At 41.9% G+C, this 16,147-nt stretch overlaps 1 protein-coding gene across 2 annotated transcripts in view; it reads right to left on the reverse strand.

Annotated features, from left to right (window-relative positions):
• Positions 1-16,147, reverse strand: part of znf385c (zinc finger protein 385C) — a 96,134-nt gene that overhangs the window by 21,583 nt on the left and 58,404 nt on the right. For both annotated transcript variants that reach the window (XM_053515065.1, XM_053515066.1), the window contains one exon: positions 723-865. In XM_053515065.1, the coding sequence (XP_053371040.1) occupies positions 723-865 (143 nt within the window). The remainder of the gene's footprint in view (positions 1-722; positions 866-16,147) is intronic.

Here is a 16,147-nt window from a genome sequence, read left to right on the forward strand (position 1 = left end):
TGAGACTTATTTTAATACACGCAGTAAGAAGTACGTCGCTCGAGTACTGGAGCTACTGGCCTTCTACTTTGGTACAGTATACAAGGTAAGATACAATATGTACAATAACCACTCAACTCAGTGGTGGAACTACATACAGTAGCCACACTGTAAGTGAGATGTGGAATACTTGGTGAGATGATACAGAGAAAAAAAAAACAGCTCCAAGAAGAAAGCTCCATATGATGTACATGTGAACTAACGTCTTCTTCTTCTTTCGGTCTTTCAGCTGTTCCCTGTCAGGGGTCGCCACAGCAACCATCTGCCTCCATCTAACCCTAACATCTGCATCCTCTTCTCTCACACCAACTAACTTCAGGTCCTCTCTCACTGCAATCATAAATCTCCTCTTTGTTCTTCCTCTAGACCTCCTGCCTGGCAGTTCCAACCTCAGCATCCTTCCACTGACATATTCACAATCTCTCCTCTGAACATGTCCAAACCACCTCAATCCTCTCTGGCCTCTCTGACTTTATCTCCTAAACATCTAACATGGGTTGTCGCAGTGCCGGTCCCAAGCCCAAATAAAATGGGAGGGTTGTGTTGTACGCCTGACCTGTGCCAAGTAATTGGAAGTTATCGGATGTTCCGCTGTGGTGACCCCTCGATGGGAGCGGCCGGGAGACTAGCAGTTTGGCAGCTCTGTTTCATACATGCTTCGAAAAGTCAAATTTCAGACTCACCGTATTGAAGTTGGGAAAGAGGCTGAGTGGATTGGAGCCGTTGAGTCTGAAGGGCAGAAAGTTCTTAAGCTCCAGAGGTGTCTGTAGTGGGCGAGTCTGTACAGGTAACGCAGCCAGCAGAGGGCTGCCCTGAGCCGCCGGACCTGTGCACAAATCCAAAATAAATAAACAAATAAATAAACAGACCATTCAGAGAGGACCTTTACCACCATTAAACAAAGGTCAAGGCAACAAAACTGCGAAAAAATACAAACCAAATCCAAGAAATTGAAACTCAGCAGGTGAGCTAATGAGAGACTTAAGAAACGCTGCTCTTGTTGAACTTTAATGCTGCTGATGACAGAATAATGCAAACAAACATAAAAAAAAATCATGCTGTTGCAACGTCAAGGGGCAGAAAATAAATCATATTAACTGAAGGTGCCCTGGTTAAGCTCTCTGTCATTTCTGCCCGCGGGTTCGTTCTGGTTCAGACTCAGTGCTCGGAGTTAAACATTAGCAATGCAGATGCAATCAGACCAGTGTTGTGTCTGGTGAAGGGCCCGGAGCGACACCTGCCCCAATAACTGTTTGATTGGCCACCGTACCCGCTCCCCCTTCTGTAGACCCTGGGAGTCGACAGGTTGTTAGATCGTCAGGTGTAAAACCGTGTGTGTTCTTATTGTTGCCACAGAGCTGAAACATGACGGAAATCTGGTTAGCCTGATTAGCAAAATTGATGCTAATGAGCTAATCCCTAGCTGCCTGTACATTATATATGAAGCTGTAGCATGAATTCAGACACAGTTGATGCACAACTTTTGGGTTTAAAAGAAGGTTTTATAAATTTGATAAATTTCCTGCCTGCTTTCGAGTCCCCGAAAGTCACCTAGAACAGCAATCTAGGGACTCATCAATCGCTAAAGGCTTGATGAGGTGACAGGATGATTTCATACCTGACTGAGAGCAGTATAAAACAAATTCATTTCACAGCAAATGAGCCTGAACCTTATTAAAGATTAATCATTCAGTCTTCATAAGTGTAAAAATGTATACTTGGGTAAAAATGCATTAAAACCCAAACACACACACACACACACACACACACACACACACACACACACACACAATACTGACTCTGTGTGGAGTAATATACACTGTAGATAGATTTAAGTGTGTGTGTGTGGGTGTGTGTGTGTGCGCGTGCGTGGACACCTGGAATTTTAAACAGGGCCGGGACGCAGAGCTTTTTCATTTTCCGCTTGGCTTAGTCCACTTCACATGGCTTAAATATCTCCCTACCACAATCAATCACTACACACACACACACACACACTCATACATACACAACCAACCACACACATGGGCGCGCACGATCCCACAGACATACAAGCAGGATCCACACATTATGACTGAGGGGGAAAAAGGGACATAATGGAACAGAGTGCATAATCCAGGGCGCACTGGGGTGAGTACTTCAATGAGTAGTTGAGAAAAAAAAAAGGCAAACATTTTCCTCTTGACAGTTTCCTATTGTTTCCTGTGCTTGGGTTGTTGATTGTGGCCTGGATCATAACTGACTAACCATCACCAAAATACTTATAGCAGGTGTGTTATGACATCATCACACTAAGAGGCACGCCAGTTGGGTGTGTATGTTTGTGTGTGTGGGCGCAGTGGTAAAGTGCTCGCCCTGTGAGGTACTTGGTGCTCCCACATTAATCACGGCTCTACAACCAATCAGGGGCGTCTGTGAGCTCACGCAAGCGGAAGGAGCAAATAGCACTGTCCTCTGAGTGTGTTACGCCGCCCCCAACGGTGCGTGTGCGAGCAGTTCGAAATGATGCAGTCGGCTGGCGTCACGTGGTTCGGAGGAAACATGTGAAAGTCTTCGATCCTCCCGACTGACTGGTAGTAGTAGCCTTAATGTGGGAGCCCCATAGTGAGGGGGAGGAATTGGACACGACTAAATTAGTATAAATAAATAAATGAATAGCCTTAGTATATATCATCACGTGTATATATCCCACCAAAAAAGAAGACAGAAAAACGAGGATAATTCCATAAGAGGTCGTTTTTATACTTAACCCTAAACATTCCTGAATTCTGCTAAGCATCTTCATGGTTTCATATATACACCGTAGGAAAGGAATTACTAGCAGTTTCGGCATTGTGAGGACATTTGTCAGGTCCCCACAAGAAAAGTGTTATAAAAAAAGGTGAGTCAAAATGCTTTGCTAATGTAAATTTCAAGTATAGCTTTAATATTTATTTCAATATAAGGTCCTCATTACTGTGTGTGTTTGTCACGTTTGTATTTCCTAATGAGGTCCCCATGTGACAGGTTTGATTCTGGTTGGTCCTCATAATGATTTTTTTACCTTGAAAACTTAAATTGTAAATAGTTTTTTACTATAAAGAGAGAATTACAAATGTGTGTGTGGTGGACAAAACAAAAACGTATGCTATAAATGCTTTTTTTTTTTATCATGCAGAAGCTCAGGTGTAAGGAACCATAACACACACACACACACACACACACACATTCACAAAAGACTATAATGTATTAAATGAGGTGAAACATTGAAGTCAAATGGTGCCATGTGGTGCACTGGGAATTTGGTACGGTCTGGCTAAAGTGTACAAAAACAGAGAAAATCGACAAGACCTCAGCCTTCCAACACACACACACACACACACACACACACACCATCTTTTCTCCCCTGACAAGTCGAGTTGAAAGGCATAATCATGATTTTTAGAGCAGTAATTAGCCGAGACTGCAGCCTCCAGGCCCCCCTTCTTTCCTCTGTGCATTTCCCGTCTCTCACACACACACACACACACACACACACTACACACCAGCTGCTCTCGCTCTATCCCGTTCTCTTTCTGTCACACTGTTCTTCTCCATCTCTGTATCTCTTCTCAAATCAATTGTTCAAAATGTCCAGGACTTTGTTGTTGACATGCGCTTGTAGCCCGTACACGTGACGTGTCCGGCCTGAAACCTGGCGAAGCGAGAGATTCCTTGTGTTTCCTCCGTTCATGTTACCCAGCATGCTCTCGCTGTCACAAACACACACCGCTGTCACATTCCCTTTCATCTCAACACGGACTCGGGCAGGGCGCTGCTTCCTGACACGTGTGTGAGTGTGTGTGTGTGTGTGTGTGTGTGTGTGTGTGTATATGTGTGTGTATTTTCCTGTGTACCTGACAAGAAGAAAACAGGATGTGAAAGACGTATAAAAGGAAAAGATTGTTGCAGAATCCTGAATGAGTCAAATTGGACAAATTGACAGAGATGTCTCGCAGAGTGAACATCTGAGTTCTTCTTTGGCATTCCTTAACACATACAGTGGCATACAAACAAACCAAAACCAAAAAACATTCATATCTGTGTCTTTAGATGCAGATACAGATGTGTGACAGTGATTGCCCAGGATTTACAACAGCGTGGCTAACTCGCTGCTGCAGATGAGCCGTCCACTCTAAACGAGGTCATCTGCAAACGAGGCGGCGGAAACAATATTTAAATGAGGTTTAGTTATGTTCAATATCAATTAAAGGCTCTCTCTCTCTCTCTGTCTCTAAAAAGACAAAAATGTAAGAAAAGCTCGCGAAATGACAAAAGTGATGGTGAGGACACGTGTCCATTTACTAGGGTGAATCGAAAACTCTGGCTGTAGAATTAATTATTATTAACTTTTAGAAAAGACAAAATACATAATTTTGCGAAATAATCTTCTGTCTTTTCAATACAATATTCAATATTCCCTCATTAAAAAAAAAAAAAATTCGGTTGAGCTGGGAGCCACGAATGCACCGCTGTCTTTACTTCTTCATCAGAAGTGAATCTTCGTCCTCGTTGTGCTGCTTACAGGAGACCAAACAGTCTGATGGAGCGACACCCTTGGATAGCAGTCCTCTGCGTTTAATCCGAAGTTCACGCTTTAGCTCTGAAATAAATATCTCACTGTAACAGGCACCGTTAATAGTTTAACCTTTTTCCCGATCAAATACGATCACATCTGTACAGCTGTGACTGAGGACACAGTAGCCTTGGACGGAAAGCGCCGATAAGACAGTGTGGTTTTAACATTACTGGACTGTGGATAATTTCTGACTAACAAATTGTTTTCAAATTCATTACCGCAAACATACATTAATGTTGCAGGTGTTATTAAGTTCAGCTAATAATCTTTTACATAATACATGGTATTTAATCAATTAAGAAATAGCACAGGGGAGGTTGTGCCGTTGTACTGAATATCAGAACAGCTGTGATGTGGGATCTGAAGATGTCACAGCCGTGCCGATATTCAACACAATGTCACGACCTCAGGTGCCATTCTCTTTCAGCGAACACTATTATGATTTGTTTGTTTATTTAACCAGCTATTTTGCTCCATTAGCACATACCCTCCGCGGCTGGCAGAACTAGCGTGGAGCTGATGACCAACTGGCTGTTCTGTGATCAGAACAACAAAGACGGTTTCGATGCAATTCGATGCAGATGTGTATTCTTTTTTTTTGAATGTGGGTTTTGGCAGACAGCTGCTCTAACCTCTCACGACCGCCCTGACCTACTTTCGCCCATGCTGGCAACCCACAGTTAGCTTCATTAACGACTGTTAGAACACCTTTTTCATGCAGAGTACTACATATAGTGAAGCATCCCAGTGCTGTTATGCTCTATATCAGCACTCGTGGAATTCCATTAATCCAATCAGATTACTCGGTTGTATAAGGTGAACTAAATTTCAATGCAATACTTAAACTAAAATTAGATTTAAAAAAAATTATTGGCACCCCATGTAGGATGTGCCCCGCCTCTTGCCCTAAGTCGACCGGGATAGGCTCCAGGCCCCCACGACCCTGTAGACAGGAGGATCTGCCAAATGCGCAAATGTAAAGCTAATGTCAATGTATGAACAGTGACAGTGTTGCTATGAACTAAAAGACAACCTTGTCTCTTAAATGTTTCATCTCACCATAAATGATCAATAAATGTGACGTCATTCATTATTGAATGGAATTTCAATTTAAAAATCTGTGCTTTATGCCGTGGTTTTATACAAAAATACTACACTTCATACCCTGATGTGTGTTATTATAAATCAGCAGTCAGTGTTTGTCCTAAATGAGAGTGTAAAAGCAGCAATAAGGACAAAAAGACAAGCTATTGTCCTCACGTTCCCCCTTTTTACCGCATTTTCAATAAACTGCAGGTGTGAAAGCACTGCAGCCATCAAGCAGAGTTTCAGTCCTGGACTAACAGCAGCATTTTGCCTACAGGATGATTTCTTACCCCGTCAAAGTGTGTTAACTGCACACAGGCAACATAAAGATTCCCGAGAGTCTCCTCGTGTAGAACGAGGATGCCAATAGTGCTTAGCGGAAAACTCGACTGTCTTCACTACATACACTTTGCAAGGATTTTCACTCGCCACAAAGGCCGTGGGTCTCTGTCTTCTTTACAATTCGAATTCTTCCCCGCTTGGTCACCTCCCTCCCCCCTCCATACATCCTACCCCACCCCTCCCCACCCCCTTTTCACAAAAGGCGGGTGTAAAAATGATGAGTCTGCTACTTTTGATGAGGCGTAACGACGCGTGGCGAACATAATGAGGACTGAAATGATGGACTGATTTCAGGCTCGGCTGAGTCCGTGCGTCACGGGGCCAAGAACACGCCGCCTGAATTAGCGAGGGGCAGAAAGAGCCTCCCTGTAAGCACCGGGTCATTCTGGAGCTCACCTCGGAAACAAAAGCCGTATCTGTCCGGCTCTGGCTACAGATTTAATCTAACAGATAAACTGAGTGCGCTGAAATGAAGTGTGGATTTTTATCAGCGGTGATAAAGTGAACAATAGGTGACGCAGTTCTCCTTCCCGACTCTGGATTTAATTCCTTAAAGTGTTAGATTAGACAGCAGATGTCTAATGTTGTTGTGCGGACTGGATATTCCGCTGTGGCGACCCCTTGGAGGAAGCAGCCGAAAGACCAACAACAACAGATATTAAATATTAAGCTTAATGATATAGATTAAATTAAAGAAATTGGAACAAATGTTTTACCGGCTGCAAATGTCTAAAGATCCGATTGTTGTTTATCTAACATCCTCAGCAGCAACCTCATTTCCCCTCTCGTCTGTTCCGGCCACTCAGCATCTCCAACATACTAATCACCTGCTGATCGTCTCTCATCATCTGCACCTGTTTCTCACTGGTTCATGCCTTTTTTTTTTTATTCTTAAGAAAAACAGAACGGCTGTTTATAGCTGGGTGCTGTAACGGAAGTGACGTTCTATATGCACTCATAAATGAACTTTTAATACTTTAATATGCAAATAACATGTTTCTTAATAAAAAAAAAAAAGAACTGTAAGATTTGGTAATATAAGAAGACTAACCCTTTAACGCAGGGTGTTAAATTAAATAAACCAATACGACATTTGAGAGCCGACTTCCTCGGTGCATCCTTCATTATGTCCGTCTGCATGTGTCTGTCTCTGTCTGTCTCTCTGTGGTGATGACAGCATCCTCCTGCAGCCTGATTTCATGCCTGACTGAGCTCGGCCTGACCTGCCATTAGAAAACAGGACACACACTTACACACACACACACTCTTGCATATGCAAGTTTGTGCCTTGAAAAACTGCACTTGAGCTCAGTCGCTCCAATGAGCTTCCGTGTATCACTCGGGGTTACACTGGAGGGGGGGTGATTATGTGAGACGCCGGCATGCCTATCAAATCCTCCATTTTGGATAGAGGACGGAATCGTTCGGTCACCATGACAACATCCTTGCCACTCTAGTTACATTCATGATCTTTATTAAATGCCGTGTTCAAGAGGGATTTGTGCTTTTTTTCCTCTTTTTCATTTACAAGAAGGCAAACAAGTGACATATTTGTGATTTAAATCGTTAAAGCAATGAGGAAAGTGTTGCTAGGCAAAATGACAATGTGTACCGCGTGTAAACTAGCTAATGATGAAAGAGTGATATGGATAGCTAATCCATTGCAATTAGTATCACTTTCTTTTGGCTGCTCCCGTCCAATCGGGTCACTATAGCGGACCATCCAACCCACACACAACTTGGCACAGGTGTAACACTAGATGCCCTTCTTGACACAACCCTGCCACTTTCCCAACTGGGCTTGGGACCAGCACTGCATGCGGTGGTTGGGTTGTATGGGGTGCGGCAACCATCAACGCCAGGGCTCAAACCCACCAGATCCTCAGATCCCCAAACCAAACAACCTAGACACTTAGCCACCCAAGCCACCACCACCTCTGAGCTTCTTCTTCTTATAGTGACACACTTACAGTACGCCTCCACCAGATCTGATGTGGTGTACTTTGCATCATTAGCTGTTCCTTTCTTTCTCAATACCTTTTCTTTTCCAATCATTCTAGTACAAGTTAACTTTGGCTTTATCAGTCCAAAGAATCTGGCCTTTCTGTTCTTGAGGGTGGTTTGCGCCCATATTTAATTCATAAAAACTGGTCTCGGCTGTAGACTTTGACAATGACACGTCTACCTCCTTAAGAGTGTTCTTGACTTGGCTATACATGTACAGTATGTTGTGAATGTGTGTGAGATGTTGTCTTCCTTCGTCTTCCAGTCATTTTGCTGTTCTTGAGCTTGCCAGTTAATTCCTTTTTTAAAGAACGTTCCGAACTGTTGTATTGGCCACTCCCAATGTTTTTGCCATCTCTCTGATGGGATTATTAATATTTTGGGTTTTTTTTTTAAGCCTAATGATGGCCTCCTTCATTTGAATATACACCTCTTTGAAAATCATGTTCAGGGTTCAAGTGAACAGCAACCAAATGTAAATCTAACACTCAGAACCACCTCCAGGCCTTTTATCTGCCTGATTAGTCATGGAGGAACGAGGGAATAGGCAACACCTGGCCATGCAACTGCCTGCCAACCATTTGTTCCATTACTTATGGGTGTATGTATGAAAATGGCTGTAATTTCTGAAAGACACACTTTTTGTCAAACCCTTTAAATTGAAGCTGAAAGTCGTGGGTTCTCTCACATCTTGAACGCTCCATTTTAAACCCACATATAAAACTAGCCAAGCAAGAAACTAGCCACTTTTAGCGAGAAAACACATCTGTTAACATCTGTCTCCTTAAACAACACTTTGTCTCATTACTAACTGCTTCGGAATCCGTCAAATCCCTCCTTAATCCCTGATCAAGGCACTACTTGGTGTGAGGAACAAGGGGATCGGTCACCCTACTGTACATAGCTTTCCATTTTACGCTATTTGGGATTCAACCACAAAATAGTTGGCTAGCTACTGTATTGATTAGAACGTGTACAATGTCTGTGCTAGTTGCATATTATTTTATATTATTTTTAACCATAAAGCACAGCACATTCCATCGCATCGTCTAGAATATACTGTAACTGCATGAGCTAATGCACATGCTAACACTATAAAAAGCCACCACCTCCAGGAAGAATCTCATGCTTGTACACCATCTGAAGTAATCATGGGGAAAAAAAAAAAAATCTAATTCCTGCAAATTAATATCCTATTCATTTTCATACGTTCGTTTCTCTTTTAAATTATAAGGTCCAAACTAACATACTGCAAATGAAAATAATTAGCAGAACAGAAGCTAGAAGATTCTAAAGTAGATCCCTCTTTTATCTAAACATCTGGTAATCCGATAAGTAAATCAGATAATCATCTTCGGTTCTGTTTGGTTATACAGTAGTCACATGACTGCAAACCAGGGGTAGTGTTGACTTGAACGGTTAAGGCATTGAATTGAAAGGTCAGGGGTTCGAGCCCCAGCACCGCCAAGCTGCTACTATCGAAGCCTTGAGCAAGGACCATAACCCTATCTGCTCCAGTGGGGCTGTATTCTGGCTGCCCCAGCGATCGCTCTGACTAACTAGGATAAGTTGGAAAAAAAGTTGTTTTTAACTGTGCTGTAAAGTGCAAGTGACAAATAATTAAATCTTAATTTTAAAAGGTTTAGGAGAAGTGCTGAGGTTCCAGGTAGGAATTAGAAAAAGTTGCTCTGTGTTGTATTTTTAATGCACTGTTGGTACACTACCAGTCAAAAGTTTGGACACACCTTCTAATTCTGTGGTTGTTCCTGATTTCTTTCTTTCTACATTATAAAACAATACTGAAGGCGTCCAAAATATACAATAATCTCCTCTGAACAGTTGATATTCAGGCGTATCTGCTACTTACGCTCTGTAAAGCTTCATCACGGCTCTGATCTAATTAGTGATTTCTGAGGCCGGTGACTCGAAATGCTTTCCTGGGAAGGTCTTCATGAGAGACAGGTTCATCACGGTGCTTGATGGGTTTCGGCCAGGGGTAGCTCAGTGGTTAAGGCATTGGACTACGGTTCGGAAGATCACAGGTTCAAACCCCACAACCACCAAGTTGCCACTGTTGGGCCCTTGAGCAAGGCCCTTAACCCTCAACTGCTCAGATGTGTAATGAGATAAAAATGTAAGTCACTCTGGATAAGAGCGTCTGCCAAATGACTAAATGTAAATGTTTCGCAAATACACTTGACACAATACTGTTCTTGGAAGAACTGATCCAGAACAGCTGACACATGTCTTAAAATACCAACTGACTCTTGCTGTTATTTTATCTAATTCCAGATGTGTTATTGAACAGTTCGAGAATGTAGAAAATAAATGACAAAAAAAAAAACATTAGAGCTACAGTAACTGCTGCTTCTATCAGGGAATTCATTGTGGAAAATGATGAAAATAAACTCACTAGTGCAGCACGGAGCGAGGGAGGAGGGGGTTTGTGGGAAATGGTGCAACAAAGACACAAAAATTGCGCTCATCACGTATGTCACGTGCTGCAATCGCACAGTGTGTGAGCGAGTCGGTCTGCAGTGGGAGGAGCCGCAGCGGGTGACGGACGGCTCGATTAAACGATACCATCTGAAACCAGAACAGGCTCTGCAGTCGGCGAAACGATCGAGGAGATTTCTCTGACCTAACGGCGACATGCAATCATGACACAGGTCTCACACACACACACACACACACACACACACACACACACACACATAAACACGTGCACACAGCTTAAAGTCTTTTCAATAACAGGTCACCAATGGGATCGATAAATACAACCACAAAGCAGTGAGCAACACACTTCTACACTCCAGTGAGTGTGTGTGTAGGTGTGTGTGTTAGTGTGTGTGTAAGTGTGTGTGTGTTAGTGTGAGAGAGAGGGAGAAAGAGAAGACAGTGAGGCACTATCAAAACCAGTGGTGCAGAGCGGCCAGCCCATCTGCCACAAGGGAACAATAAAACCTGGGGCCTGCTGAGCGTGTGCACGTGTGTGTGTGTGTGTGTGTGTGTGTATGTGTGTGTGTATGTGTGTGTAAAACCCTAAGGCTATACAGTGATAAATTACTCTGTTTCCTCCCGGGAGCAGGACTGAAGGAGAGAGAGCGAGAGAGAGTGTGTGTGTGTGTGTGTGTGTGTGTGTGTGTGTGTGAGGATTAGAACGCAACCACTAATGTCTAAACGATAAAGAAAAGCAGCTCTGTATAATGATCAGATTATAACACACCACTTCATTATCACACAATACCAATGAAGATCAGAAGTGACACACACACACACACATACACACATACACACACACACACACACACACACACACACACACACACACACACACACACACACACACACACAGCCAGAGGGAAAGATAAACAAATGGGATGGAAAGGAAAACTGAAAGGTGAAAGAGTAAAAAAAAAAAAACAACAAAACCAAAGTAAAAAGAAGGAAATCATGAACAAAAAGTCAAATAAATAAATTATATAACTAAATAAAACTAGAAAAACAAGAAAAAGGCATAAAAGACATATACACACAATCACCAAGAAAAATTAGGAAATGTGAAAAGGAAAGAAAAATACAAAATAAACAATAAAACACAAAATGGTTAAAAAATAAAACTAAGGAAATAAAAAGGAAAATGGGGGGAAGAAAAAAGTAAGGAAAGTAAAAAGTAAAGAAAGTAACAGAAAATAAAGGTAAGGAAAAGAAAACTAAAAAGGCAAATGGGACAGAAATGCAAGAAAAGAAAAGTGCAAAAGGGAAAAAAATTAGAAAAAAGAATTAAAAATACAGGTTCATTGATAAAGGGAAAAAAGGAAAAAGGAAATGTACAAAAGTAAATAAATAAGGTGAAAAATGAAAGAATAGAAAGAAAATAAAGAAATGGTAAACAAAAGAGAAAAAAAAGAATAGGAAATGCAGTGAAGAGGAAATGAAAAATACATGGTTAAAAAAGTAACAAAAAAAAAAGTAAACCTAAAAAGATAAAAAAAAAAAAAACTAAATAACAAAAGGCACACATGGACAAAACAAAAGCAATTGCAAACCATAAAAGAACTGTACAAAAGGAAAAACAAATAAAACAAAAAACAAAATGTCTCTAAAACAAAATAGAGAAAGTAAAAGAACAAAAAGGCAAAATAAAAAATAAAAAAAGAAAATTAATAAGTATAATTATTTGATAAAGATAAAGAAGAAAAAGAAAAAAGAAAAGAAAAGATCAAATAAAACATGAAATAAAAAAACAGAACAAAACAAAAACTAATACGATCAAAGGAAAGGAATGAAAAAGGAAACAGTGTTGCACTGTAGAGTGTTACAAATGGAAAGTAAAGATTAGAACGATAGACAGATAGACGGGAAAGAAGAAAAATGGGTGAAAAATTCTAAATGTTAAAAAAATATGAAGAAAAAAAAAAGCTAAAGGAAACAAGAACAGAATAAAAAAATGAGAAAAAAAAGCAAAAGAACAGCAGGAGAGATGCAGCGATGCAGACGCATGCAGTGTTTTTATCTGTGTCACTCTGACAGAGCGATGTGTGTGTGTGTGTGTGTGTGTGTGTGTGTGTGTGCGCACGCGCGCGTCGTAGCAGTTAAATCACGCTAGAGGCTGAACATGTGCCGCGCTGATCATTTGATGCTCCTTTAAACGTTTTTTTTCCTCCAGCAGTGAATCAAAAAAAGAGCAATGCTGATCATATACACACATTTACACCTCTCTCACAACCCCCCCAACACACACACACACACACACACACACATTCAATCAGAGTAACATAACAGGTTGTGACGTGATTTCAGTGCTGTTTATTTCCTGTTTAAATGAAGTCTTTTACTGTGTGATGGAGACGCGGGGTGCGGATGTGGATCTCAGGATCATGATGTAAACAACTCAGGGGCTTGAAGACAGACAGACAGACAGACAGACAGACAGACACATACTTAAAAAAAAGACTTTGTATCTAAGTATGAGCAAAATAAATTAGGAGGAAAGTCACTGAAGGTCATCCTGCCATTGAAGCGCTTTCTCTCTCTCTCTCTCACTCTGTCTCTCTCTCTCTCTGTCTCTCTCTCTGTCTCTCTCTCTCTCTGGAGTGTGCTGCGTATGTAAACGCCATCACTCTTTATCAGAATGCAGGGGGTTTGGCAGCGACGGGGTGTAATTGTTTTAAATAAGCCTCATGCGTCATGCTGAATAACAGCAGTCAGTTAAAGACATTCATCTCCACACGCACATCTGCGCGACTTCATTACCGGCCCCGGGTCCTGCCATCACCCGTGTAACGCCATAAACACTCCCCAGAGCTCAGCGCTGCCTCCAGACCGATTATCTGCCCTTCATCTACAAGACTAATACTAACACACACACACACACAGGCACAATCTGTATGTTCGCGATATTGCACTAGAAATTCTGCAGTTTCCTCTGTCACCTCTGGTCTCTGTGTGTGGGGTGTTTGCATGTTCTCTCCGTGATTGGTGGGTTTCCTCTGGGTACTTCGGTTTCCTCCCACCGTCCAAAGACATGCAGTGAAGGCTGACTGGTGTTCCCAGATTGTGTATGCTGTGTGTCGTGTGTGTGAATACAGTATGTGAGCGCCTGTAGGTTGTCAGAAGTTGAGGTCCTCAGCTGTAACCTACGGCGATGACCGCTCGCGTAAACCAATCATCGGTCAGCAAAATCACTTTGGAGAGATGGGTTGATTTTCCAATTTTTAATTAGATTTTTTTTTTTTTTTTTTTAGCCTTTTTCCATTTTACAGTGACGTCTTTTGTCAGTTGTCCTTGGACCGCTTTTTCTGAACATAAGTTCTGAGTTCTAGCAGCTAGGCAAATTTTGCAGCTAATAAACATCCTATAATAATAATAATATACAGCTTAGCTAAATATATAGAGATGAAGCTGGATGCGAGGGATTTCCTGCACCTCCAGAGTCGAGGGTTCGATTCCCACCTTGGGTCTGTGTGCGTGGACTTTGCTGGGTCCCATGCTTACAAATTGCCCCGGAGTGTGTGTGTGTGTGTGTTTGTGTGTTTGTGCTTGTGTGCCCTGCAATGGACTGGTCAAAAAACAATTGTATCTCTCTGAAGCAGCAGATCTTTCTAGTAAATGTAAAGACTATGATAACTTTTAATTTAATTAAACACCAATTGCTCTTTAAGAAGTTAACGGATTCAGAATGTATTTACTGGTTAATGTTTGTTTTGCGTAATAATTTTCTGTGGATCACTGACCACATACGTCAATCCATTTAACCCTGACTTGAATGCGTTTCTTTTAAGATCAAGAGTAAAAGGGCTGAGAGACACTGTGTGTGTGTGTGTGTGTGTGTGTGTGTGTGTGAGAGAGAGACTTGAGACAGCTCCCTCCATCACTAGCTCGAGTTCTATTGTCTCTGATTCGCTTTGTCTGTCTACATCTACTGCCTGAAGGTGAAACTCATGCATCACGCTGACTGCTGGCCTGCTTGTGTGTGTGTGCATGTGTGTGTTGCTGGCCTAATACAGTGCATGTGAGTAAGCAATGCATAATGCATCAGCTATACACGCTCTGACACTTAAACACATAGTGACCTTTTAAATTCACTCTTCTCTTGGTCAGACATGTAACTGAAGCTGCAGTCCGGAATTCTCCATCTCTAATCCAGCCGGCGAAAGAGAGAGCAACGAGATATATAAACAGAAACTTGTGATTTCTCATATATAATCCTCTCCTACAGGTACACTCATGCACTCATCCCAGTGTTTCACCTGTGCTTGGATACCATCAAGGTTGAAAGTTTTCTCAGTAACGCCGAAGCCATCTTCAGACTACCTGCTTCGGGACTGAAACGCTGGCCTCCCAGGAGTTCCTTTAATGACCCAAACATGTGGAAATGGCTTGGAGCGAGGTCAGGACTGTACAGGGGATGTGGCAATAACTTCCAGCTGAGTTTCGTAATGTGGGAGTGGTGTTGGAGAATGATTGTGTGGACTGTACACAGACAGATTTCCAAGTTATCGACAAGTTATCCATCGTTTTTCAAGGATCCGGTGTTAAACTCGGTAAATGTTCACAGGAACGACTGGCATGTCCTCTGACCCACCTTAGCCATAAGCGTCATGATTCTTGGAACACACTCAAATTTGTCTTTCTCTCCTGTTAAGGACTTTCCGCTGACTATACTATTAACACAGCAACTTCTAAACATCTAAATCTTAACCTCAGTATGCAATTTTTAAAGTAGATGCATGTTTCTGTGTAAAAAGAAATGATTGCAGTTTTCTTTTCGAGGACCCGACAGATGTTTGTGAGAACATTTGATCACCACCAAGTGCGGGGTGTCTGTATGCCGAGGTTCCACTGTATAATAAAAATAAAAGCGTGAATCAATTCTGAAACTGACCAAAAATGGATTAAACTGCTAATCGATTCGGTCTCCCAGCGCCACTAAGCAGCTTCACTATTCAGAGCCGTGACTTCTGATGGAACAAACTTGTTTTTTTTGTTTGAAAGGAAAAAAATGGACAAAATCATTAACTAAACATTCACGATGTAATCATGGAGAAAGATCAGGCTGTGACATTTCTGTTTCAGCGGTACTTTTAAACTTCCCTCTGCGACGATCCGCATTGATTGCAGACCTGACATTTTCAACCGCTGTTGATTTTTCAATGACGCAAAATATCACGTGAGATAAACAGCGATGTGCGAAACAGCCAGGGAGCATCAAAGGTCTGAATGACTTCACACTCTGTGAAAGCTTGAACTCCTTAACTTAGACCATTATAAAGAAAGGATTATGTTTTTAAACAAAGACAGAAACACACTTGATAGTTTTAAACTAGGAGACGTGACGATCCTGGACTTTTTGGTGAGCAGATGAACCTGACCATCGCTGATGTCATAAGTGATTCTCTGTTCCTGAGATTATCACTCAGTCATGATGGCTTAGTGCGTAAACAGACCCCTCATTGTTCCTCACCTCCATCCTGAGCAGCAGTGATGCAGAGAGAGAACTTGTCTTATCAGAGCTGCTGGGAGTTGGATCCATCCGTCAGAGGCTTAAAGCTTCGGTTCAGATTTAATACCAGGAGC

Source organism: Clarias gariepinus, chromosome 16 (assembly GCF_024256425.1).
Source record: "Clarias gariepinus isolate MV-2021 ecotype Netherlands chromosome 16, CGAR_prim_01v2, whole genome shotgun sequence".
Classification (NCBI taxonomy): domain Eukaryota; kingdom Metazoa; phylum Chordata; class Actinopteri; order Siluriformes; family Clariidae; genus Clarias; species Clarias gariepinus.